At 40.7% G+C, this 26,818-nt stretch overlaps 2 protein-coding genes across 5 annotated transcripts; both read right to left on the bottom strand.

Moving 5' to 3' along the window:
* Positions 1-1,104: 1,104 nt before the first annotated feature.
* Positions 1,105-12,508, bottom strand: LOC108931996 (centromere-associated protein E-like). Its single transcript, XM_029256403.1, has 22 exons — positions 12,487-12,508; positions 12,240-12,369; positions 11,137-11,247; positions 11,012-11,056; positions 10,431-10,577; positions 9,661-9,729; positions 8,944-9,117; positions 8,790-8,858; positions 8,469-8,642; positions 8,315-8,383; positions 7,993-8,166; positions 7,839-7,907; positions 7,517-7,690; positions 7,363-7,431; positions 7,041-7,214; positions 6,887-6,955; positions 6,382-6,555; positions 5,990-6,040; positions 5,669-5,695; positions 2,314-2,340; positions 2,102-2,128; positions 1,105-1,903 (listed from the first exon to the last, which is right to left on the bottom strand). The coding sequence occupies exons 2-22, from the start codon at positions 12,364-12,366 to the stop codon at positions 1,374-1,376; spliced, it is 2,550 nt and encodes an 849-aa protein (XP_029112236.1). The 5' UTR covers positions 12,367-12,369; positions 12,487-12,508; the 3' UTR covers positions 1,105-1,373.
* A 3,056-nt stretch (positions 12,509-15,564) lies between these two features.
* On the bottom strand, positions 15,565-23,658 carry LOC108931993 (E3 ubiquitin-protein ligase TRIM39-like). 4 transcript variants are annotated; one of them, XM_018748122.2, is made up of 11 exons: positions 23,489-23,658; positions 23,020-23,094; positions 22,084-22,170; positions 21,463-21,573; positions 20,054-20,113; positions 18,518-18,580; positions 17,681-17,761; positions 17,508-17,525; positions 17,076-17,102; positions 16,944-16,970; positions 15,565-16,584 (listed from the first exon to the last, which is right to left on the bottom strand). In XM_018748122.2, the coding sequence occupies exons 1-11, from the start codon at positions 23,622-23,624 to the stop codon at positions 16,046-16,048; spliced, it is 1,224 nt and encodes a 407-aa protein (XP_018603638.2). In that variant the 5' UTR covers positions 23,625-23,658; the 3' UTR covers positions 15,565-16,045. The 4 variants fall into 4 exon arrangements, with proteins under 4 accessions (XP_018603638.2, XP_018603641.1, XP_018603640.1 ...); XM_018748125.2 differs by having other exon boundaries at positions 22,084-22,878; positions 23,500-23,576; XM_018748124.2 differs by having other exon boundaries at positions 23,500-23,570.
* Between the last annotated feature and the right edge of the window lie 3,160 nt (positions 23,659-26,818).

Raw genomic sequence — 26,818 nt, forward strand, 5'->3', positions numbered from 1 at the left:
ATGCATTACAAAGTTGCATGGAAGGTATGTGACCCACAGGGACATATTGTACCACCTGAGATTCAATAATACCACTAAATTAGTACCACAACAGTCAGAGGAACTGTGCGTGATGACGGGTGAAAATAAAAACTACATTATCTGTTCTAACCTGTTCATCTGAGTTGTGATTTTTGTAATCAAGTTTAGTTAATACTGTGATGTATTATAAAGCCTTCTCATACACCGTCTTCATATAACAGTCCCAAACAACAAAAGACTGGATTATGAAAATGTGACCTTATTTCAAACAAAAGCCCTCTTCTTGTAAACTGTAGTGTTTTTGCTGGTTACGTGCTTATTTAACAGGTATTTCATTCACTGCCTGCTATGTCTTTTACTCTCAAGATTATTCTCTATTTCACAAGTGTTTTTACCCTGGAAAGTGGTGTGTCTGTTGTTATGGTGACTGATTATTATGTGATCCTGAGAGATTTCAAATTTACTACATGGAAGATGGAGCCTCAGAGCACATTGCTTGTATTTTCAACATTTTACTGAATGTGTGGAAAGGGTTTTATTCAATTCCTGGAAACAGATTAACTACATTTGTACTTGTTCTTCTTAGTCTTCGTTTTTTTCCTGCATTGAATCTAAATCCCCTGAGTTGGATTTGAACCTGTGACCAAACAGCACTAACTGCTGCTCCATTATACTGCACTCTCTTCACCCTTTTCTTAGATTTCTTTGTTGCAGGGCAGAAAAAAAGAGCTGAACTTCTGCTTCCACTATTAGATGGAAGTGAAATGCACTCAGAGAGGGAAGTCAGAGAGTCCTGGCTGAGTGTGTTTTGAAATCAAATTTTTGAATTTTTTTAATCAGGAGTTCATTGTGATTTCCTAAGAAACCCTAATGACCTGTTTGTCAAATCTTATTCAAGAGGTGTTTATGTTCCAGTCCTGAGTGCCAGTCCTGTCTACTCCTGCCTTTTGTGCTCCAATCTTGGACCAGAGTTTCAGTATTTCGTAACACCTCCATATTCCAGTCCCACTCACAGATTCCGGTTTCATGTTTCACCTTTGTGAGAATACGCTGACCCGTGTTTATTGTTTCATCTCAACACTGCTGTGTACTTACAAATACACTCTGCACATGGGGTCATACTTTTCGTCCGTGTTCGGATGCTACAGCAACACGCGTCCGTGTCTGACTCTTGTCCAACACTTACAAGTGATTAGACCATTTGAGAAATTTAAAAAAATGCAGGGTTAAGTAGAATTTTATAATTTTACTTTTACTTTCACTTTGGAATCATTCATTTTAAATGAACTCTGACATCAGCTGCAGTTAAGTTCATTACAACTTGACATTCCAACAGTTTAGTTCAGTTTTTGTCAGACAGAAACAGGAGTTATGATGAGAGGTACTGAAGGTGTACCACTACAAGGGTTTAAGGCTGGATACATTTTCTCAGTGAAACTGTAACCTGTAAACGTGTAGATGTGAGACCTGGTCTCCACATTGTAGAAGGAAACCTGACCCTCCTCATAGTCCACATACACCCCCACCTTCTGGGGGTTCTCTCTAACATTGATAGAGATGGGGGGGTCCCCCGCAGCAGTGTAAGTTTTGTCCTTGAACGTCACAGTCCAGAAACCTTTTGCAGTGTTTGGTGTTATGCTCTCCTTTCTGTTTATGGACTGTTTGACAACACCGACTACATAGCATGCTTTTTGTGAAACTTGGACCTCATAGTAGAATCTTCCTGAAGAGAAGCTCTCTTTTCCCAGGACACTGTACCAATTGTCAAAACTCTCTGGTTTCTTGGGACGATTCTGTGGGGTTTCTGTGTATCTTACTTCTTTTCTGTCTTGAGAAACAATCAAGTTTCCATGTGCTGTGTTGAGGTCCAGAGTCACATCAACTGTGGAGAGAAAATAACTGGTGACCTCAGACAAGGAAAAAAAAAGACTTGTGCAAGTGAAAGGATTAGATGAAGAGAAAATGAGTTCTGAGCAATTTGTGACAGAAAAATAGTTTAATTCCAGATCAACAATCCAAAAATCTTTTATATTTTTAATAGAATATAATAAATTTAAAAAAAATTTAATTTCAACAGTACCTGCTGCTTCACGAATCCACTTCCACACTGAAAGAAGAGATGTCCTTCATTAATATTATAAATTGAAGAACACACACAGGTTAAGACTGCTTTCCCTGGAGCCCAATTTACTCCTGACTGAAAATTAGACCATGGCAGCACAGTGCCATACGTAGTGTGAAACTTTGGTACCATATTACACTGTACTGTGTTATACTTATGAGTAGTCTTACCTAATGGTAAAATAACACCTTCTTTTCCTGGAGAAAGAAAATATATTAATGTGGATCACATTTCTGCAGGACACAAGTTTGAAACATGCAAAAACTATATATATAATGGACTCAATATGTAATATATGGTCCTAATGGTAAATTATCACATTTACATCCCAGATTCCTTGTACTGTGTATGTAATTATCTACAGTGTGGTATATACAGTACCTAAAATTTCTGTCAGCAATAAAATAGTGTTCATTGGTAGAGTCTGAACTAATTGTTCAGTGGGTTCAAAACTTGCGGAGACAATTGAAACCAGAAGTCTTTTCTTAATTCCATTTGTTCATAATCTCAATCACTACATGACAGTCAATAAAAATTTAATTCTGTCAATGTCCCTCATTTTGCTGGTTAGATTCTGTAAAAAACTCAGGTAAAGTTATGAAAAATTTATGAACTGCTGTTACATTTATTTCATTTTCATCAACTCTTATCTTATGCAACATCACTGTGTTCCAGAACCAATCCTGGACACGCAGCAGATGAGGCAGGTTACACTGTGGGCTGGACTTTTATTTTAATTGATTATCTTTAATTAACGTGCAACATTCTTCATCTTCTGATCACTTGCTAATATCATCTATGTCATTCTGAGCATCTGCATCTCATGTTACAGACATTTAAGCAATGAATTTTTGAAGAGACAAACATTTCTGAGTTTATACTGAATTCTATGCTTTTCAGATTGTTCACTGTTTGAAAATAACCCACTTGCCCACTTGCAGAAATTACACACACTGGCAGAAGCCGCTTGTCCCGAACGGGAAGCCGGAGCCTAACCAAGCAACACAGGGCACAAGGCTAGAGGGGGAGAGGACGCACCCTGGAGGGCATGCCAGTCCAATACAAGGCACCCCAAGCAGGACTCAAGCCCCAGACACACCCGCAAGCAGGACCCAGCCTAGCCCGCTGCGCCAACCGCACTCCCCTTCCAGAAATTAGTTGTCAGCAAAACAAATTCATACATTAATGTCACTGTGTTAAGGATGCACTTTGACAAAGGCATTGGTCAAGTTGACTTCTCTTTCATTTCAGTAACAGCAATACCCACTTTCATTTTAATTCACAGGAATATGATTGGATTCTCCAGAATTTACCTTATTTCATTTAGCTGACACTTTTCTCCAAAGCAACTTACACTGTTAAGGTCACAATTATTTACTGGATGTGTCCCTTCAGCCTTGCACCCTGTGTTGCCAAATTGGGCTCCAGGGAAAGCAGTCTTAACCTGTGTGTGTTCTTCAATTGCCCATTTGTACAGTTGGGCAATTTTTTTTTACTGGAGTAGTTTAGGTTAAGTACCTTGCTCAAGGGTACTACAGCCAAAGGTGGGGATCAAACCTACAGCCTTTGGATTCAAAGGCAGTAGCTCTAATAAGCGGAGCTCTCGTTCTTCTCCTCTGCCTCTCTCAATCGATGTCCTGCAATGCTCGGTATTGGGTCCTCTTCTTTTTTCGATCTACACCTCCTCCCTCGGTCCGGTCATAGCCTCCCATGGATTCAAATACCACTACTATGCTGACAATACTTAGCTCTTCTTCTCCTTTTCATCTGGTGCGTCAGACATCTCCACATGCATTGCTGCCTGCCTGTTAGACATCTCTTCATGGATGTCTGATCACCACCTCCAACTCAACCTCTCCAAAACAGAGATTCTTTACCTCCCAGCTGGCCCATCATCCTGTCACGATCTAAGAGTCTGGAAATAACGATTGACACGAGTCTGTCTTTCTCTCAGGACATAATGCATAATATTCGTAGGAGCTGTCCCTACCTCACAATTGACTCTGCCCAATTACTTGTCCAGGCCATGGTAACTTCCCATCTGGACTACTGCAACTCTCTCATGTGTGGACTTCCTGTTACTGCCATCAGATCTCTGCAGCTTCTACAAAATGCTGTTGTACGAGTTGTGTTTGATTTGCCAAAGAGTTCCCACATATCTCCTCTTCTCATTTCTCTGCACTGGCTTCCTATAGCTGCCCGAATCAAATTCAAGTCCCTGGTTATTGTTTAGAAATGCATCAATAGAACTGCTCCCAGCTATTTACAGGTCTTGATCAACCACTACACCCCAGATAGACCCCTTCATTCGTCTACTTCTGCTCGCTTGGTGGTCCCGTGCACGAAAGGTAACACACAGAGGTTCTCAGTTCTGGCAGTTGTGGTGGAACAACCTTCCTCTCTCACTCAAAACTACGGAAACTCTGTCTACATTCAAGAAGGGTCTGAAAACTCACCTTTTCTGGACCTATTTCACCCAAGATCGCTCCAGCTCATGTACGGTGTAATGTTCATTCATCGTGACTTCATGAGCATCACTAGATAAAGCCTTTAATCAGCCACTACTCTGGCATTGTATTTGCTTCCTTGTGTATCTTAATATTATTTAAAAAAAAAAAAACTCGTAGGAGGGTATCAGGATTTGTCTATCCTGTGTTTTATGCACCTACTTGAACAATGAACCTCAGCGCAGCAAGTGGTAGGTGACAAACTAGGTTTGCTTGAGACTGTCATGTCTGCAGCTATGTCTCCTCTTAATGTAATGCATAAATTGTATTTTTGCTGAGATGTACGTCGCTTTGGACAAAAGCATCTGCTAAATGAATAAATGTAAAGTAATAGCTACAATACGAGCTCTCCCATTACATCTGCTCCAGGATCCACACACACACACTGAAACCACTTGTCCCAAGTGGAGTCGCAGTGAACCGGAGCCTAACCCGGCAACACAGGGTGTAAGGCTGGAGGGGGAGGGGACACACCCCAGACAGGACACCTGTCTGTCACAAGGCACCCCAAGTTGGACTTGAACCCCACACCCACCAGAAAGCAGGACCTGGCCACACTCACTGCCCCACCATGCCCCCTCTTCTAATATCCCATATAAATACATTAAAAAACAGTAACAATGATTTTTGCAATAATGTTAATTGTTCTGTTCTTGTAATATGTTACAAGAACAATTATTATATATTAATATGTAATAATTACATTATTACATTATTGCAATTCATGTTAATTCATTTTTGTTCTGAAATGCTTTTGTTGGAAAGTGCAATAATTATGTTTCACCAGTAAAATCAGCTGTTTATCCATACCACAAATGTTTACAGTGTTTCATAATTTTCACTAGGTAATGTATGTGGATTGTACATGACATGAAATCATACAAAAATAGTCATTACGCAAAATGTATACCTACATATACTAACATATACCACTGTTCATACAGCAGAGAATTACAGCACAAAACAATGGACTGAAATTTTGTTTATATTTCAGGAGGTTTGGTGAAAGGGAACTTACTTGAAGTCTCTAACAGAACTCTTTTGCCTAAAATCAACAAATCACAACAATTTGAAAAGGCATAACAACAAGACATGGGTAAGAGTTTAACATGTATACACTTAATTTCTGTTCTTATTGCAAATTGGTTTAATTTTGTAGTTGTTTAAGTTTGTTTAGTTTCTTTTAACTCAGAAAATGGTAATTTTACAACTTCTGTCATTTGTTTCTTTTGCATTTTGGACACTAAAACGACAAATTATTCACAGCTTCATGGGCATATGAATATTCAGATCATTTACATCTAACTTCATGTCTGCTGTGTTCTTCAATATTACTTACCAGAAGTCAGCACCTCCTTCAGAGATTTCTGCAGGTGAGCATTTTCTTCAGCTAAAACCCAGAAAACACAGAGCAGTGTATTTTTGTGAGCACCACTGTTCAGATTAAGTAAATTAAATAAAATTTCAATTTAAAACGTGTTTATTCAGTACAATGTCTAAACACTGTGAGAACAAGCAATGTGTCCTACAGGCACTTGGTTAGAAAAATGAACCACAAGTTTCTGTCACTTTGTCCTCTGTTGACATCTTGCTTTATTGAAACTTCAGATTTTCTTCATGTAAAAACTAACAGTGCAAATCACATACAAACATGTTTTGAACTGAAATAATTGTGATTTGCCCTAAATGAAATTTGAAAATGAATGTGTTTTTCCACGCTTTCCCACTTACCCAGTTTGGAATTCTCAGTGTTCTTCCCTTCCAGCTGTTTGACCTTTTCCAGAAGTTGACTCTCTTTGTCTTGTAGTTGTTGGGTCATTTTTCTCTGCTGAGTGCCCTGATCCTGTAGGAGTTTGATTTTGTCCTGCAGTTCCTTGTTCTTATCCTCCAGTTGCTTCTGCAACCCTGTAACACAGTCATTAATGCCCCTTTAAATCAGTGCTTTTTCGTTGAATTTGAACTACTTGCCTTTTGGTCGTGGCATGGGCCAAAAGCAAAAAAATATTTAAAATCTCAGTTCCATTCTATACACCCCAGATGGGATGCCAGGCTGCCGGAAAGTACCTCAAGCAGGACTCAAACCCCAGACCCACCACACAGTCATTAGTGCCCCCTTGGATCAGTTCATCATAATTTCCTGAGCTACTTGCCCCTTGGTCTTAGTGTTGGGCAAAAGCAACAAGACATTTAAAATCTCACTTCAGTTGTACAGAGTAGTAAATGCTATTACACTCACCAGAGATCTGCGTTGAGCTCCTGCTCTCAAGCGCCTTCAGCTCATTCTGCAGGTCAGTTCTCTGTTGGACTGAACATGCAAAGGAATACAGAGCAGTGTGTTTGTTATGAGACACACTGATCAGACACAATTCAAAAAACCGTTCCTGACTTACCCAGTTTGGAGTTCTCAGTGTTCTTGCCTTCCAGCTGTTTGATCTTATCCAGAAGTTGTCTCTCTTTGTCCTCTAGTTGCTGGGTCGTTTTTCTCAGCCGAGTGTCCTGATCCTGTAGAAGTTTGATTTTGTTCTGCAGTTCCTTGTTGTTGTCCTCCAGTTGTTTCTGCAACCCTGTGACACATCCATTAGGCTCCTTTAAATCAGTGCTTCTTCATTGATTTTGAGCGACTTGCCCCTTGGTCTTGGCGTTGGCCAAAAGCAACAAGACATTTAAGGTCCCAGTTCAGTCCTACATGGTAGTAAATGCTGTTACGCTCACCAGAGATCTGCGTTGAGCTCCTGCTCTCAAGCGCCTTCAGCTCATTCTGCAGGTCAGTTCTCTGTTGGACTGAACATGCAAAGGAATACAGAGCAGTGTGTTTGTTATGAGACACACTGATAAGACACAATTCAAAAAACCGTTCCTGACTTACCCAGTTTGGAGTTCTCAGTGTTCTTGCCTTCCAGCTGTTTGATCTTATCCAGAAGTTGTCTCTCTTTGTCCTCTAGTTGCTGGGTCGTTTTTCTCAGCCGAGTGTCCTGATCCTGTAGAAGTTTGATTTTGTTCTGCAGTTCCTTGTTGTTGTCCTCCAGTTGTTTCTGCAACCCTGTGACACATCCATTAGGCTCCTTTAAATCAGTGCTTCTTCATTGATTTTGAGCGACTTGCCCCTTGGTCTTGGCGTTGGCCAAAAGCAACAAGACATTTAAGGTCCCAGTTCAGTCCTACATGGTAGTAAATGCTGTTACGCTCACCAGAGATCTGCGTTGAGCTCCTGCTCTCAAGCGCCTTCAGCTCATTCTGCAGGTCAGTTCTCTGTTGGACTGAACATGCAAAGGAATACAGAGCAGTGTGTTTGTTATGAGACACACTGATAAGACACAATTCAAAAAACCGTTCCTGACTTACCCAGTTTGGAGTTCTCAGTGTTCTTGCCTTCCAGTTGTTTGATCTTATCCAGAAGTTGTCTCTCTTTGTCCTCTAGTTGCTGGGTCGTTTTTCTCAGCCGAGTGTCCTGATCCTGTAGAAGTTTGATTTTGTTCTGCAGTTCCTTGTTATTGTCCTCCAGTTGTTTCTGCAACCCTGTGACACATCCATTAAGCTCCTTTAAATCAGTGCTTCTTCATTGATTTTGAGCGACTTTCCCCTTGGTCTTGGCGTTGGCCAAAAGCAACAAGACATTTAAGGTCCCAGTTCAGTCCTACATGGTAGTAAATGCTGTTACGCTCACCAGAGATCTGCGTTGAGCTCCTGCTCTCAAGCGCCTTCAGCTCATTCTGCAGGTCAGTTCTCTGTTGGACTGAACATGCAAAGGAATACAGAGCAGTGTGTTTGTTATGAGACACACTGATAAGACACAATTCAAAAAACCGTTCCTGACTTACCCAGTTTGGAGTTCTCAGTGTTCTTGCCTTCCAGTTGTTTGATCTTATCCAGAAGTTGTCTCTCTTTGTCCTCTAGTTGCTGTGTCGTTTTTCTCAGCCGAGTGTCCTGATCCTGTAGAAGTTTGATTTTGTTCTGCAGTTCCTTGTTGTTGTCCTCCAGTTGTTTCTGCAACCCTGTGACACACCCATTAGGCCCCTTTGATCAGTGCTTCTTCGTTGATTTTGAGCTACTTGCCCCTTGGTCTTGGCGTTGGCCAAAAGCAACAAGACATTTAAGGTCCCAGTTCAGTCCTACATGGTAGTAAATGCTGTTACACTCACCAGAGATCTGCGTTGAGCTCCTGCTCTCAAGCGCCTTCAGCTCATTCTGCAGGTCAGTTCTCTGTTGGACTGAACATGCAAAGGAATACAGAGCAGTGTGTTTGTTATGAGACACACTGATCAGACACAATTCAAAAAACCGTTCCTGACTTACCCAGTTTGGAGTTCTCAGTGTTCTTGCCTTCCAGCTGTTTGATCTTATCCAGAAGTTGTCTCTCTTTGTCCTCTAGTTGCTGGGTCGTTTTTCTCAGCCGAGTGTCCTGATCCTGTAGAAGTTCGATTTTGTTCTGCAGTTCCTTGTTCTTGTCCTCCAGTTGCTTCTTCAACCCTGTGGTTAAAAGGACTTCAGTCTGTAAAACTCTGTTCTTTTCTGAGCTACTTGTCTCTTGGTCATTATGTTGGTGGCCAGCAACCTGAGTCCAGAGCTGTTAGAGTTTATTTTTTAATTTTTTTTAATATCACAACAAGGAATGGACATCGTGTTTGTAATATTAATACTGCTTCAAAAACTGTGTACAACGCATTTAATACAAATGTTGTGAACAGACTGATTATAGTTACCTTGTTGTTGTTTCAGTGTCCTGTAATGAATATTAAATCTTTTACTGGAAGTCATTGTGCTCATGGTGTGAAAGCCGATAAAATCATGGAACCCTGTAGGTCAGAGGTTCTTGACCCTTTTAAGAATTTTTATTTTTGTTTTATTTTTAACCCATTCAGTTGGTTACTTGTTATTTTCAAAGCAAGCCCGTGTGTGTGTGTGTGTGTGTGTGTGTGTGTGTGTGTGTGTGTGTGTGTGTGTGTGTGAAAGAGAGAGAGTGTGTGTGGAGGGGGTTAGTAATGTTACAGTTAGGTAAACTCTTGTTCTCACCAGAGATTTGGGTTGAGGTCTGACTCTGAACACCCTTCAACTCACTCTGCAGGTCTGTTCTCTGCTGGACTGGAAAAACAAAGGAAAAGTGACCCTTGAAATACACCAAAAATACCTACAAAAAAATACTACAATACTGAACAGATTTACTGCAGACCAACAATGGGAGTCATACACAGTGCTGCTTAAAAGTGTGTGAACCCCTTGTGTCCCTTGGTTTTACCACGAAATGGTTATTCAATAAGAGTCACTGATTCTCATGTGACATAATAGGTGTGTAATGATCAACTCCATGTGTTGCTTTTGAGGAAATCGTGTGTAGCAGAGGGGGGCGCGGTGGCGCGGTGGCGCAGTGGGTTGAACTGGGTCCTGCTCTCCAGTGGGCCTGGGGTTCGAGTCCGGCTTGGGGTGCCTTGAGGCGGACTGGTGTCCCCTCCCCCTCCGGCCTTACACCCTGTGTTATCGGGTAGGCTCCGGTTCCCCGTGACCCTGTGTGGGACAAGCGGTTCCGAAAGTGTGTGTGTGTGTGTGTGTGTGTGTGTGTGTGTGTGTATCAGAAACACACAAGTCGTTTATTTTAATATTTTATACAAGAATAATGATCATCCCTATGGGGTTCACTAGCAGCACTGTATCCATTTCTTATGTGATATTGTTTTTATATGTTTTATATTTGCCATGCAAAACACAATATATCAAATCTTCAAGTAATGAATTAAAAATTAAACTTGTTAGAGACGGTATGGTTCCTAGTGGAGACTGATACTCACTAAGTTTAGAGACTTCATTATTTTTCTCATCCAGTTCCTTCTGCTTCATTTCCAGCTGCTTGTTTCTGTCTTCCAGGAATCTCTGTCGTTCCTGCTCAGTACCGCTCTCCAACTGCTGCCTCTTTTGTTCCAGTTTGTTGTGTGATTCTGCTCCCAACATTATGTCAGATTGAGAACATAAAAACAAACAAATATAAAAAGTGTAAAACATAATTTTATGTTTACATTTCCATTTATTTCCTTCAAGTTCTAGTTTAGTTTTCGTTCTGCTGTTAAAAGACATTCATTATTCACTGTGATAATTGGCAAAGGATCCTGTCTTGTTTAAATCACATGTAAAATCATTTATCCCATAAACAGAATAAAAGAAAACAGTAATGCTTGTCCAGAACGTCCCCTTGTAGTTATGTCATTAAAAGGGGGATGAATTGAATCCAGCTAAGTGATGGATGAGAGCAATTCAGATAAAGATTTTTATAATATAGATTAATATTACAGAAATGAAAGGACATTCTACCAGAAACAACTATAACATGGGAAGTCACGTTAGTCGACAACAGAAGCAAGTCTTATAGACGTACCTTGAAGCTCTTTTAATGTTTTCACATGTATTGATCTCTGCCAAACTAAGAAAGAAAAATAATTATATGTCTGTCAACAGTACATTACAGCTCTGTTCTGCTAATAGACCAACATTAACACTTACAGTAGAAGCCCAGTCCAGCGATGAGAATCAGCAGGGTGACAATCCAGAGACAGAGGAAAATCACTGATGATCTTCTGGAATGAAAGGCTCTCCCAGCACGACTCTGAATCACTGACAGGTGAATAAATGCAGGAATTATTAGAGATGAGTAGTGAACCCTAAAGCAGCGTTTACTATTTCTTTATTTTTTTTTTGTCGTGTACAGCCAGTCAGTAGAAGTCAAAGAAAATGCCCCCAAACAGACTCAAAGTGTGGCACCAACTTAGACCAACTCGCTTCTACAATTGTCATTTTAGCTTAGTTGTAATAGCTCAAAGTTTAAAAAATTAATTTTTTTTAACGTTTATTTATTTTTTTTATTTGCTAGTTTTTTCTTTTTTGTTTATTATTGCTATGTCCAAGATTTCTAAAGAGCGTAATCTTGGGCAAGTTAAGTCAAGGCTGGTCTGTATTATTGTCCTTTCACTGATTAACTAAGTTTCCCCAGCGCCTTACCAGTAAAAGTGGCATTTCATTTACAATCAAATGAAGTTACAAACATAATCCCAGTCTCACTCATGTTCCTAGGCTTTGTTAGTATTTGATTTACTCTTTTAAAGGTATTGTAATGACCTGTGTTACCGAGAGTTTGGGTGAGAAAACGGATCTATTGTAAATAGCTGGATTGTGAGTAAGATGTGAATAAAGCGTTCAGCCACTGAGGGGACTTAACAGGAAATTTAAGGGGGTGACTGTGTTTACCAGCAGGAGAGGCAGAAAGCCTGGTGGGCACTAAACAGGGAGGGAAGGCTGGCTTGAGGTTAAGGCCCTTGACGGAAAGGGGTCCTCAGACTGAGAGCATTATTTCCTTTGTGTGCTGGCGTTCCAATAAACGTTCATAAGGATGCTGTTTGTGTGTCCTTCTTCACCCCATCTGAACCCAGGGCACAGTGCATTACAATATACCTCCCAAAACTTCAGTGGATTCCAAATATCACTTTATGTCAACATGTGTAAATATCATGAAACATCAGAGTTCTACACTTTCTCAGTTTCCAGCTAAATTTTCATCTTAGCACAGTTTAAATGGTTTTCCTAATTAGTTTTTAATAAAAAATACTTACCTCCCACAGGCTGAGTGCAGAGCCCTCCAGCTGGACTCCTTTCCTTTTCTGTCCCAGACACAATAGTGTACTTTCCTGAACTTTCTGTTATTGACTTCAGTTCCACATTCGCTTGGATATTTTCCATCTCCTGTGGAGCAGAGGTAAAAATGTTATATAATCAATAGATGTGACTGCATGTTAAGGTTTAACATTTATAAATAATTCCCTTGTTTGGCAGACACAGATTAGGATACAATTTACATACTGTCAAGAAGTTTCTACTCTGAGGACCTGAAGAAACCAATATGTGACAAATGGAAGAGTCTATATATACATGGTGATTTTCGTAACTTTCTTCACTTCTATAACTTAATTTCCGGATTCTTTCTTTTTTTTGACCAAGACCTGCTTGGTGACAAAGTTTCACTTGTACATTGACATGAGTATTAATGGTGCTGTCAGCATTCCATTGACACTGAATTTTGAAACTGAAATTTGCTGACCTTTTTCTCTCTGTATCATTTTGTAAAATACTTGGCACAGGTCACAGAAACCACCCAAAAATGTCCCTTCAGCCAAAAAAAAAAAAACTTTTAGCAAATTCAGAGGAAACTGGGCTTCCTGGATCAACACAGCTCAATTTAATATCTTTAAGCTGTTTAAAATGATCATTTATACTTACAACTCAGGTTTAAATGTATGGAATTTGAATTTGCTCTTGAAAAGAAAGCAGAGACCAAGCTCAGGTGATGGATGCAGCCAATTGGTTTAATTCATGTATTATGTATGAATTACCACTACTGTCATTTAGTTGTGGGGGTGCGGTGGCGCAGTCGGTTGGACCTCAGTCTTGCTCTCCAGTAGGTCTGGGGTTCGAGTCCTGCTGGGGGTGCCTTGCGACGGACTGGCGTCCCGTCCTAGGTGTGTCCCGTCCTGGGTGTGTCCCCTCCCCCTCCGGCCTTATGCCCTGTGTTGCCAGGTAGGCTCTGGTTCTCTGTGACCCTGTATGGGACTAGTGGTTCTGAAATGTGTGTCATTTAGCTGTAATTTGTGCAGCCTCTTCAGTTTAGCTTCATTAACAACAAACTTGAAGTTTATATACTTTGAATCCAAGATTCTCATTGAAAGTTTCATGACATTTACATTATTTAGATTGGGCTTTTAACTTTCCACGTAATTGCCACACCCCCAAAAAGATGAACTGATGGTGAAACCAGCACCACAAGACACTTCTGCATTCATTTCTCATCAGTACACAGATACAGGAGCACCACCACAAAGACACACTGCAAAACCTCTTCAGTACACTTACACTTATACAAAACACTTACCACATCATGTGTATTTTGTCTATCATCTTGTCTACCCACCTGTCTCCATCCAGTCTCTGAAAATGTCTTTGTGCTTCTTGTGATTGTTTATGATTGCACCTCTTTGGATTCATGATTCATCAGATTCACATTAGAGGTCTAATAAGGTCTGACAAAGGTTTGAGAGTAGTCAATGACAGTAATTTCTCTAAATTCTGATAAATACTCTAAATGCTGGCATATGTGGTCTAGAGGGGTGCAGAGGGGATAAGCAGGACCATCAAAACACACAGGTAGGCAATGAACATTTTATTAATATTACACCATCTTATATGAATAAGTTTAGGGTGCTATCAACTAATTTCACCCAGGAGCGACTGGAGGAATTCAGAGCTCTTGCTGAGGTGTAGATAATAATCAGGTCCTCTATGTATTAGAGAGCAGATCCACTGATGCTCTTGTAGACCATAACCAGAGTTTTGAACTTGTTGCAGGCGGACACAGGAAGATGAGCATATACCCAGTGGTGCAGGAGCCTAAGATTCTTTCTGGGCTGGAGGAGCTAAGCAGATCCTGGAGATATCGGGGTGATAGTCCTTTGAATGTCTTGTAGATCACTGAAGTTTTTAACTTGATATGAGCAGCTACAAGCATCCAGTGGTGAGAGAAAGTGAGGGAAGATACACAGAAACACTTTGGCAAGACAAACACAACTCGTTCTGCAGAGTTTTGCATCAGCTGGAGAAGCTTCATGTCAGAAGCCAGAAGACCAGACACGAGGGAGCTGTAATATTCCAGACAAAATAGCACCTTAGCTTGAGCCCTGCAGATAGCGAAGAGGATATGTGTCCAAGAGAAGGTTACATGGGAAGCACTAGAAGACAAGATGAGTCAGTTGTTACTCGCAGGGTCTTCCGTGCTGAGAGAATGAGACGACCAAACTGTCCTGAGAGATGCCTTCGGTCACTGACCCTTTCATTACAGCTTATCCATCCATTTTCATGAACCGCTTCTTCTGTATTGGGGTCACAGGGGTTCACACCTTGTTCCTGAATCACTGAGCACAAGACAGTGGGGGTACACCCTAAACTGGACACAAGTGCATTTCAGGGTAATTCACAATATACTCACTCACTACTGTTGGTGTTATTTTCAATTCCCAGTCCAGTGCCTGTTGTTTCTCTTTATTTTTCAGTTCACGATTTTCGTTCTTCATATAATATCTTCATATGTTTTGCAGTAGTTTTGCATCATTGCCCTCTGCTCCTGCTCCACAGTTCGTGGATTGTTTAGTTTTGTTTTCTGGAAACATCTTTGTGTCTTTCACTCATTTAGTCTTGTGCAGTTTAGCAAACAATCTGGAGCCCAAATGTTCTTTAGAGCTGTTTACACAGAGATATTTTTTATTTTGCAAACAAACAGCGCAGGACTGTGCTGGACCAGGGAGCAGCAGTGCTTGTGCTTCTGCAAATGTTTATTACTCTTTTGCACATTTATTAAACACTGCAAACAATTTTAAAAACACGGATGGCTTTTCAGGCCTGAGTGAGAAAGAAACACAAATACAAAGGTTTTAAATGTACTATAAAAAAATCAGTTAACACAGTTACTTTCAACACCAAGCTTTCAAATTGTCCCAAAATTCAAACTTCACTCTCAGAGCACTCATCCGACAGTCCTCTCTGTGTTTTGTGCGCTTCCCCCAAAAACACAGGATAAACTGTATTATTTAAAAACAAAACTTAACAAAACTGACCAGTTTCAATTTACAAGCAGTGGACAAATGGAAAGTACAGACGGTCCCCAATTTACAAGGGGGTTACATTCCGATTAACCCATCGTAAGTCGAAAATGCATTTAATACACCAAACCCACCGAACATCATAGCCCAGCGTACATGCGGTGGCCGTTACAGGCTTGCCGTCTTCATGCTGGGCAGTTATCTTGAGTTCCTCCTCAAGAGTAATTGCCCTCCTCTTCTTCTTCTCACCAGTAGCAGGAGACACAGATGGGCATTTCTGTGACATGGTGGATGCACAAAACACAATGTCGATACGGAGGGGGTATCAAAAAAAATGCTGGCAACACTGTAGAATACCAGTTGTATACATTAGCGACCGCGTGACAGACAGGGAGATGCGGGCTGCTGCCCGACTGCCCAGCATCACCAGAGAGTATCATATCGCATATCGCTTGCCCGGGAAAAAATCAAAATTAAAAACTTAAAGTACAGTTTCCACTGAATGCGTATCGCTCCATCGCAAGGTCGAAAAATCGGAAGTCGGACCATCGTAACTCGGGAACTGCCTGTACTGTGTTCAATGTCGAAAACAAAGACTGCGTTTAGACCCAGTTGCCATGTGGAGAAATACAAAATAAAAAGGATAACAACAATTCTCAAGATAAAATGGCATAATGAGAAATGGCTTAATCTGCAGTTTCCTACCACTCCGCAAAACCATTTTAAAATCTTGAAAATATTACAAGCAGAACCTGCGGTGATGATTTTCATTTCTACTGAATGCTGACGGGAGTGATGACCAGCGATGCTGCATTGTTGCCGTTATCACTGAGACCAGGTCTAAACAATGGATAGAGATCCTTTGTGAAGTTGTACCCGGTGAAGGAGTAGATGTGAGACCTGTCCTCCACGCTGTAAAAGGAGACCTGTCCCTGCTCGTAGTCCACATACACCCCCACCTTCTGAGGGTCCTTCAAGGCAAGGGGCAGAACAGGGTCGCAGTTCACCTTGCACTCTCTGTCCTTCATGAAGATGGTCCAGTATCCAGCCCGAGGCCGCAGGACCAAATTCCCCTTTCTGTATACAGAGGAACAGGCCACTCCTAAAGTCCAGTCCGTTTTGCCTCTGACGTCCACCTCCCAGTAATGGCGACCTGAGCGGAAGCCGTCCTTGGCCAGGACGTTCACCACGTAATTAAACCTCTGTGGGAGGTCAGATATGTTCTGGAGTTTGCTTCCCAGCCTCACTTGTTTCCCATTCTTAGAGATGACCAGTTTGGGGTGTGCCGTGTCAGGGTCCAGAATCACATCATCTGGACAGTGGAGAAGAGACGTAGCGTCAGCTTACCCTGTTAAAGCTTTTCCTTTCTGAAAGGACAGGAGGAGACACAGTAGATGGAACCAAAACATGGAAACAACAAACAATTTTGGTTGAATGTATTTGTACAGAGAGCTCTTCTCAGGAGAGTAACACAAAGAGGTGGACACAGAATAACCTACAAAGAGCTAATGGGGTCTCAGAAATTAGTAAAAAAAAAAAAAAAAAAAAACCTTATTAGAAGTAGTAATAATAATAATTATTATTATTATTATTTCTTTTTTGGAGCTCATGGTACCGTGGATCAGAACAAGGCACGTTAAAGCTTTAGACTCATAACAACACAAACTCTACCTGCTACTTTGCGAATCCATCTCCACACTGAAATAATAATATGGTTTATTTTTTTTCCATGCAACACAATGAGAAAATTATTTCTGGAATATTAAGATGTTTTGGCTGAAAAAAGTTAAATAAATTTATAACCTGGCGCAAGAATAATGCCTTCGTATCCTGAAAGAAAAAAGACATTTTTTTAACTTTAATATTTTACATAAGAGGGTAACAAACGTCATGTGATGCTATTCAAGAATCGCAAGCAGGTGCCCTGCGCTACTGTTCTACGAAAAATTGTCCATAAACCAGAACTTGTAAGAATTTATATACTGTATTTGGGTTTTGAAATTGCTATTTGGAATTCATAGGTGTCTTCAAACAGCTAAAAACCTCCCAGATGAACCACCTGGAAAAGAGGAAGCTCGTTGGTTATTGACTTCTACTCTCAATGTGGTTTAAGTGCTTATTCTGAATCTTTTAAAACTATAACTTGAAATATCATTTTCACACATAATTATAAACTAATGTCAGTAAATACTGTGGACTGAAAGCCTAAACTTAGATAACAATGACTCAACTTACTTGACATCTCTGACATCTCTGTAAAGGAAAAAAAAAGAAGGAAAAACTTGGTTAAACAGCAATTATTAATATTTAATTTCACCCAGTTGTGAAAGATCTCACACTGTTTTGTGGTATTTCCACTTGCTGCTCATGATCTCACAGCATTGTCACTCCAAGTGCAGTGTACTTACTGGCCTGACTGGTATTACTGGGTACATACATCATCTCGGTGGAGTAAAAATGATCCAGGTTAGTCAGCTGCATCTGTAACTCTGCCACACGAACACATTAAAGGGAAAGAGAATATTCACTCCTGCACCTTCCCTTAGTTCCTCTCCTTTAACCTACAGCATATACAGAGCTGATGAAACTGTGTGAACCCTATAGAGAAGGTTATTATTCTTGTACAAAACATTGCACTATAAAATCTAATTAAAATAAACATATAAAATGAATAAATTACCATGATTTACACCCCTGATTATACTTACTGACTGAACCAGTTTAAGCAGTTCAACTCGGGCATCACTTTTTTTACACCTGCATTACTTGTGTGTTTCTGCTGCACACAAGACTTTCTCTAAAGCCAAATATGGAACTGGTCATTACACACTTGTTATGTCACATGAGAAATACTGTATCTCATGAAATACCCATTTTGTGGTAAAGCTGAGGTACACAAGGGCTTCACATCCTTTCAATCAGCACTGTATCATAAGTCACTCTTCACTGGTAAATGTACTAATATTTTGAGATTATGAAGAGTTATAGGAAAATTCTGTATGAATTTTGGAACAATGAACTATTTAAAAATAAAAAGTTTATTTTGACATAATAAAACTGTGGATGTTTTGTACATAAAATTATAATTACTCTATCCCTGCAGTCCCAGATGTTCAGATTTAATACATGCTGTTTCTTATTGCTAAGGGCCACACTGCAGAGGTGGAATATCTGAGCGCTGGAGGTCAGAACGCAAACGGGGATGCCATGGGGAGTGTGAAAACGCACAAATGCTCTGATCCTACCAGAAATCTTCATTGCGCAATCTTTTTCCTTCTTCACACATTTGCACAGATTTTGTGATTCGCCTGAAAGGACAGCAGCACACAGGGGTCACGTGAGCTGGCGCTGCACACCATCTCCTGAACGTTATGCAGAAACAAAAGTATCTACTGAACTTTGTACTCTACTTGTATTTGTCATTGTTCTGGTCTTTCAGATGCTTCTCCAGCTCAACACATGTACCAGTGTTCACTTTGTTCATTCTGCTGAGAGATCCCAAGGAACAAAGGTATACCATGGATACAGCCTTTGGAAGGAATAACTACACACACACACACATTTTCAGAACCGCTTGTCCCATACGGGGTCGCGGGGAACCGGAGCCAACCCGGCAACTCGGGGCGTAAGGCTGGAGGAGGAGGGGACACACCCAGGACGGAACGCCAGTCCATCGGAAGGCACCCCAAGCGGGACTCGAACCCCAGACACGCCGGAGAGCAGGACCCTGTCCAACCCACTGCGCCACCGCGCCCCCCAAGGAATAACTATTTAAATGTTATTTAACTGGCACATCTGATTTCCTTCACAATTAAAGCCAGTGTCAACAAGTTCTATGAAAATGAGGAAATTAAAGGCTCTCTGACACCTGGCCTGTTTACAGTATTTGTTCACTCTGCCCCCTAGTGGACCGACTGTGCTGTGCTCAGAAGCAGCCTTTGGGGAAAAAAAAGTATCTCAGCTACTCCTGTAGCAACCATGAGTTTACACTTACCTTACTTCTACTACTTCAACTCCAGCCAGTACTATTGGTTCTCCTACTACCCCCCGATCGTCAACGTCTGAGCCACATGCAGCAAATTGTACGGCACCATTGGTCTGATATTAAAGGCCCGTCCGGATGGCCTTTCCATAGTTGCTGCTGATTTCAGCCAGGTGAACTTCAGGACAGTTGTTGCAAAATTCTATCAATATGTTCATTGCCCTCCTGGGCGGGGGAAACACCTTATTTACACTAAAAGATCTTCTTTATACAAACATCTGCAGTGCATACAATTCTGCCAACACCCCGCCGCCCCCCCCCGAAATAGGAATGTCTGATCACATCGCTCTTCTGCTGATCCCCAGATTACTGATTTACAGAAGCACCCACTGGTCACCACCCACTGACTACCCACTGACCATCCACTGACCACTCAACCACCACTGTATTATCACCACTGTCACACCATCAACATCCTTCACTATTGTCTGTATCGTCTCCACCCCTCAGTACCCCTGAACCTAGGGCTTATGTAATACATTTTGCTTTTTTGCACATCATTGCCAGCACCTATTGCAAATACCTATATGCTGCATACATTATGCTGTATGTCAAGTGTACTGTTGCACCGCAGTCCAGGAGGAACTTAATTTTTTCTGGAATGACAACAGAGGGGACCTTGAACCTTGAATCTATTGCCACCTCCCTTCCAGACTCCTTTCATTGTTCTTCTTTTACCACTTTATCTGGTGTCTGTAACTGTAACGGAAACAGCAGTACTGAGACACTGGTTCTCTACCAGGCTTGGCATTCGTCTCCGAGGACTCTGCTCCACTCTCCAGCTGTGGGGTGTGTTGATCTGGGGGGGTGAAGGGAGGGTCAGAAGATTGAACTGAGGTCCAAACAGCACTCTGCACACCCTTAAAATTCAAGTGAAAGAATCAATTTATACAGTGCATTCAGAAAGTATTCAGACCTCGTCACTTTTTATGTTGCAGCCTTATTCTACCATCATTTAAATTTATTTTCTCTCTCATCAACTTGCACTCAATATCTGATAAAGAGAAAGCAAAAACATGATTTCATAAATTTTTTAAAATTTATTAAAAGTAAAAAATTGAAATGTGACATGGATATAAGTATTCAGACCCTGTACTATGACACTTGAAATTCAGCTCAGGTGGATCCCATTTCTATTCATCATCTTTGAGATGTTTCTACACCTTGTTTGGAGTGTATAAACCTGTTAAACCTCTGCTAAATTCAGCTGAAATGGTTTTAGCATAAGCCTGCAACGTTAAAAAAATGAAAAAAGTGAAGGCAGTCTGAATACTTTGTGGATGTACTGTATAGTTGTTTAGAAAATGTGCAGTAGGACAAACCGTACATACTTATTCACTGTCATTCTCACACAGCCCATTTTCAGGAGTGTTCTTGTTTAAAAAAATACCCTGCAATATGCACAGTATGTCTAAAAACTTTTCTAAATGTTAAAACCAACATCGGCATCTTCCAAACAAGCGAGGCGACTTACTGCCGTGATCAAGTACTCTGGTCTGTTAGAAAGGGAACTGGTAGGTGTAGATGACAGCGTTGCACTCAGAACTACTCCCTTTCGATCTGAAGGTGGCTAGTTCAAGTCTCACCTACTGCTGTAGTGCCTGTAAGTAAAGTACTATCTACAAACTACTCCAGTTTAAAAAAAAGCCCAGCTGTATAAGTGGGTAAACAACACAAAGTAACAAAATTTACTTTGTTCATTTTTTTTGCATTTTCTATCCAGTTTTGTTACATTAAACATACTTTTGGTGTTAGTTTGTTCCATATTTCCATTTTTGGAAAAATATTCCACATTCTTGAAATTAGCTAATTTCGGTGAATTTTGGCTTCGGGTTCAAAGCACTAAATATTCCAATACCTTTTAAGAACTGATACTTCCTACAATGTTCTGGTGCCTTCTAGAATCTTCCAATGGCTGCAAGATTCTGTGGCTAAAACTGAAACTCTACAAGAACTACTGGTATTTTTGCAATCGGTAAACTTTAACTAATCACAATCAACGCAAAAATGAACATAACTAGGAACGTTGAACATTTTTGTTACGTTGTGTAATTTTAGGGTATTTTAGAGAAAAGCATCAGATAGTGTAATAAAACTTTTACAGCAGCCACTGGTTTCTTCACTGTGTTCCCTCCCCTCGTAACTTACAGCGGAATATAAGTGTAGTGATGAGCGCAATCAGGGTGATGATCCACAGAGAGAAGAACACCAGCGTTGTTATCCTATACAGAGTCGTCTTCCCAGCTGAAGGCAGAGTCCCTAAGGAGAGTAATACGTCACCTCCAAAAAGTCAAATTTTGTGTACAGTACATTGCGTTGCGGTGCTAGTCTTCATAGTTGATATAATTCCTATTCCTAAATCATCTCTATAATTAACCCTTGGAGTTCAGAGCTTGTCTCTGCAGATTCTGTGGAAAGGGCATTAAAACAGCCAAGACAGAAAATTCTAGGTAAATTTCACTCCAACGTTTTTTTTTTTTTTTTTTCTAAATCAGTTAAATACTATAATGTGGCCTATGTGAATGTAAAGTTTTACTATGTTCCATTCACCCAGTTTTGGTGCACTTTAAACAACCATTATCATTAGTTCAAGCAGCTTTGGATCATATCAGGTTGTCAGCTGTGGGAACTGAGGAGAGCACACACTTTAGAAGAAGAAGAAAAAAGGTCAAATAAGCAATAAAGCTGTAAGGTCATACAGGTCTTAGTCACCAAGTTATTTTTGTTAATAATTGTTAATCTGAGGAAATTCTAAGGAATTCACTATACCAGAAGAGAGGCTCATGGGGCTACGCATGGGCAAGTAAATTCCCGAAGATCTGCCCTCCACACTGGCGTAAATGTTCTCGAGATTCACTTTTTGGCACATCCCAGGTCCCACGGCATGGTGAGTGGAAAGAAAAAAACAACAGACAGAGTGAGTCCTCCACTATAGCCTGTGCTAACTGAAAGGAACCTATGTGAGCTTCAGCGGGAATTGATCTGCAGCGTATGAGCATTTGGGGATATGAGGGGGAATCCGGAGAGACCCTCACTGTTAAAAAAGACTTTTAAATATCCTTTTGCCAAAACAGCTTGTGGAGTTAAAGTAGGTGCATTAAACTTAAAGGCATTAGTAGGCTAGAGGCTATGCAATGATTGAGTAAATGGGTCGCTGCAACCGTTGCTTGCAAAAATACTTATTCTGTGCTTGCAGAAAATGTGTAATCCAGATTACAAAACAAAGTGTGTTGACACATGTGTTTAAGAGCAGAAAAGTGGAGAAGAGTACTTTTTGCATGCACGAGAGATTAAGGTCGAGGCGACACTGACAAAAGGGAAAAAACGGGAAACATCTGATGGTGAAATGTGAAAAAAGAAGACATGAGATAAAATTATGTGAAAGATCACACGTGTAAAACAGAGCTGAGCCTGAAAAAGTACCATGTAAACGACTGAATGAATAAAATGACCAGCAAGAGACTGATCGGGGAGACACCCGATTTCCGGGGCTCACCCATCGGCCGATGTTGTCGTGAAAAGTCTTTGTGTGTCTGATTGTATTTCTTTCAGTGTCACCTACGGCTGAACGGGAAAGAGGAAAAATTTCTTTCACAAGGTACATTGTACAGACACAAGCTTTGCAATCACCTTCATGGCAACATAATTTCTTACTAAAATAAATTATATGATCTCTTCAGTTAAGGTAAATTGTAGCTCAGGTACCGTTTCTGTATTCCTGAGGTTGGACAGGTGGCAACGGAAGGGAGTCCCGTGGGTACAATGCCATCATGGACAAATCTTGAAGGGCAAACGTGGAAAAATGTCCTTTTTTAGCAGCATAACAGAAGTGAGTCACAACTATATAGAGATATAATCAATAAACAAGGAATATAAAAAATACATAAAAGTACATAATACAGTTCAAAGCCAAAGGGTCACAGTAGTCAGCAAGGTACAGCCCAATGAAGAAATCCCAAAACAGATGAAATAATTACAATTGCAGATGTTAAAAATTATGCACTGTTAATACCTAACGGCTAGAACATAATAACTGAAAATGTATAAGTAACCTTGAAAGATGCAAGATTATTTATGCTTTGAAACTACTGTAAAAAGTACATGTGCAAACTTTAATTTCTTTCACAAAAGCTGGATGAAATATAGAAACCGCTGTAAGTGGAAAGTTAATTACCTCCTGAATACCTTTCAAGAGCAGCATGTTGATTGTTTTGAGCCATTTCTCCCTGGATTTCTGGAGATAAAGATTCACCAGCATCCAGTGCAGCTTTCTGCATCTCTGAACGGCTTTCGGAAAAGTCCTGCTCCATCGTTTGTCTCAAAGCTGCATGCCGTCTCACTTCTCCAACTGTGGGCACAGTGTGTCAAAGCGAGGGATTATGGGTTATCGTGTAAGACCGAGGTTTTAAAAAAGTATGAACAGATCACACCTTGTTCTCACACTTACTGTGCGGCATTAGTAGCGTTGTCAGCATCTGCAACCAGGCTCAAGTGTGCTGGAACGTTCTCCTTCCATGAGGGCATTCAGACATTGACATTTGCATTTTTTCATGTAGCAGACATTTTTCTCCAAAGTGACTTACAATGTTAGATACATAATAACAAACTCTCTGCAATCTTTCACTCATCGACACACAGGCACCGTGTAACACAAGTCCATACACAGAGGCTGTGGGCTGTTTAGACTCACCACTCGCTGAATGCTGGACAGTGGGAGGAAACCAGAGCACCTAGAGGAAGCCATGTGAACACGAGGAGAGCATGCAGACTCCACATAGACCGACTGCACATTGAACCCATGTCCGGAGACACAGTCTGCGAGCTGCAAAGCACCAGTGCTGTACAAGATACCATAACAGACATTGAATAAACTCCTGCTCATTATGGACAACACTTCCCATCCCCTGCACGCCACGCCACCTCGGTCAAACACAGGAGCACTTCCAGCAACAAATGTGCTGATCCAAGGAGCTACGGCGGGGGGGTCAGTGTTTCTGTGATGAGTCCCAACATCTTATTGAGCTGCTGTGTGTGAATTTCCCTGCAGGCACTAAGTGAAGCACTATCATGAACTATCCTCATTTTTTTTCTCTCTCTCACAGATCAGAACGGATTACCAGCCCACCAAAGGTATCTGGTTCCACATGCAGTCCTACTCGACAGGTAAAAATTTCTCCATTCATCATTTCCGACAACTGAAATCTTTATTCAATAAGTAAATCCTAAAAACAGTCATGCCAATAATAAAATCTAAAATAAAACAATAAAATCAATAAAACCAACTAATATAAGGACTGCATAACAGCACCTTTAAAACACTAAAAGACATACCCCAAGGCTTAAAACAAGAAATAATTAAAAGGAACTCAAGAGGGGCGGTCCCCTGGTCTGTTCCCAGAGTGTTACCATGCACTTTACCTATCTACCTTGGGTCTCCAATATTGACATTTTAATAAAACAGTTGAATGGTACAATTACATATCCAGAATTAAGAAAATGAATGAACAGCCACACAGTAAACTAACCTATAATACACTAAACCATAAAATAAATAGAGTAAATAAACAAATAAATAACAATGACAATAAATTAATACAAACACATCACTCATGTAGTCCTTTAAAAGTGACTACATGAAAGCGCAATAAATGCTATAAATTATATTAAAAATTGCAATTAAATGTGTTAAAGGCAAAATCAATAAAAAAAAACTAGAGAAACACTAGAGGAGTTGAAAGATGAGATACAGCTGAAGATCAGGGAGAGGGAGAAGAAGGTGAAGGAAATTGAAGAGTTAGTGGAGCTTAGTAGGATAAGAACTTTTACATGTCTACCATGTTATCTGCGATCAGTAATAAATCCAGATAAGCTACAGTTTATTTACATTTATTTTTTAGCTGATACTTTTCTCTGAGAAATTAATAATGTTAATCTACTTAGAAACAATTAACCATTTATACAGCTGGGTAATTTCGCTGGAGGAATTTAAGGGAAGTACCTTACTCAAGGGTACTACAGCTGGAGTTTGAATCTAGAACCTTGAGATCTAAAGGCAGTAGCTCTAACCACTACATACCAACTCTACTGTGAAAGGCAATACAAGTGAATAAATTTCATGGGTCAGGGGTCTCATCACACATGTCCTCCTAGATCCTGGAAATGGTAGGTCATAAATTAAGTGTCTACTAGACTGTTGTCAACTGTGCATTTGTGGCCTCATTGCTTTTCAGACCCATATTGACAAGGAAATTAAGAAGATCCAAGAGGTTTTTGAGGTAGTGCAGACCATTGTGCAAGAGACCCAAGATGGTCTTCTCAGGCCACTTCAGAAGAAGCTGAAAACAATGCAACGGGATGTGCAAAACCTCACAGCGGAAATTCGGAGGGAGATTAAGGAGCTGAGAAAAAAGATCTCCCAGTTGGATAACATCTCAGAAGACCAAGATCACATCAACTTCCTGCAGGTGAGATTTCAGAGAGGATGGTGACCAGATTGCTTTGAATCAATGTTCAATATGTGTCTAACCTTTCACCTGATATTATGGTCACTCTTGTTGGTGGTGTTATGTGCCATCGAGTCGATGTGGACTCATGCTGACTCTATAGATAGAGAAAGCATCCGGTCGTCTGCCAACCGGCTAAGACTTCAATAATCACTCTTATCCGCTTCATTTCTCATCCTCCTTCCAGAGCTTCCCATCGATGGCTAATAGAGAGGAGGACAAAGACTGGGCCTCTGTTTCTGTTTACACCTAACATAAAAGACATAACACACCACAAAACACAACACATCCATTCGCGAGAGAAGAGTCACGACTCGCAAAATCTGAAGCGCGTCATTTGTTCATTTTAAAAAGCGTTAGGGGACTCAGACAGACCCGTATATTTAGGCCAGCGAAATTGGATATTCTTATAATTATTACTACATATTGTAGGCGCAGCCGGTGCAATATTTTCGTATTTTAAGTTGTTAATTTTGTTAGCATTTATACTCGAACAAAAAAGCCGTGTCAGAATCTCACATACACGTCCCCTACACGGGCTACATCTTTATACACTACGGCAATACTGTATGTAGACGGTTTTCTAAAATTCCCGCCCTTTCTGTGCGTAACTCCTCCTTTTAAGGGCGGGGAAAACACACTATAGGTTATATTGTGTTGACCCCGCCTTCAGTTTCGAGAAAGACACGCCCACTCGGCTGTCCCACTGTACAACCGGGGCCTACGGTTGGTTGACTCCTCCTTCTGTGGTGATCAGGACACGCCCACTCGACCGTCCCGCTGTGCCGCTATGGCCTACAGTTAATTCGCTGGGCTTTATTTTCGCGGGAGAGCGAGTCTGTGGATAAATAAAACTGAAATCTGCACAGCCAAACAAAAGAATCTCAGCGTTTCGTTAACCCTCTTCGTCGTTCATATTGAAAAAGACCTTATATGCGCAGTCGGGTGACGACAGAACCATTTGTAATGGTCGCGCGGCTCGCGGAGGCTTTGACGCGGAA

This window comes from Scleropages formosus, chromosome 11 (assembly GCF_900964775.1).
Source record: "Scleropages formosus chromosome 11, fSclFor1.1, whole genome shotgun sequence".
NCBI classification, from domain to species: domain Eukaryota; kingdom Metazoa; phylum Chordata; class Actinopteri; order Osteoglossiformes; family Osteoglossidae; genus Scleropages; species Scleropages formosus.

Excerpts from the sequence above, each read along its gene's own strand:
- LOC108931993 (XM_018748122.2), bottom strand. The coding sequence starts at position 23,624 with ATGGAGCAGGACTTTTCCGAAAGCCGTTCAGAGATGCAGAAAGCTGCA. Across the intron at positions 22,171-23,019 it reads ACCTCAGGAATACAGAAACG|TGAATCTCGAGAACATTTAC; the intron begins GTACCTGAGCTA and ends TGTGCCAAAAAG. Across the intron at positions 20,114-21,462 it reads CACTACACTTATATTCCGCT|ATCAACACACCCCACAGCTG; the intron begins GTAAGTTACGAG and ends TCACCCCCCCAG.
- LOC108931996 (XM_029256403.1), bottom strand. The coding sequence starts at position 12,366 with ATGGAAAATATCCAAGCGAATGTGGAACTGAAGTCAATAACAGAAAGT. Across the intron at positions 8,643-8,789 it reads GAGCTCAACGCAGATCTCTG|GGTTGCAGAAACAACTGGAG; the intron begins GTGAGTGTAACA and ends GGTGTGTCACAG. Across the intron at positions 7,215-7,362 it reads GAGCTCAACGCAGATCTCTG|GGTTGCAGAAACAACTGGAG; the intron begins GTGAGCGTAACA and ends GATGTGTCACAG.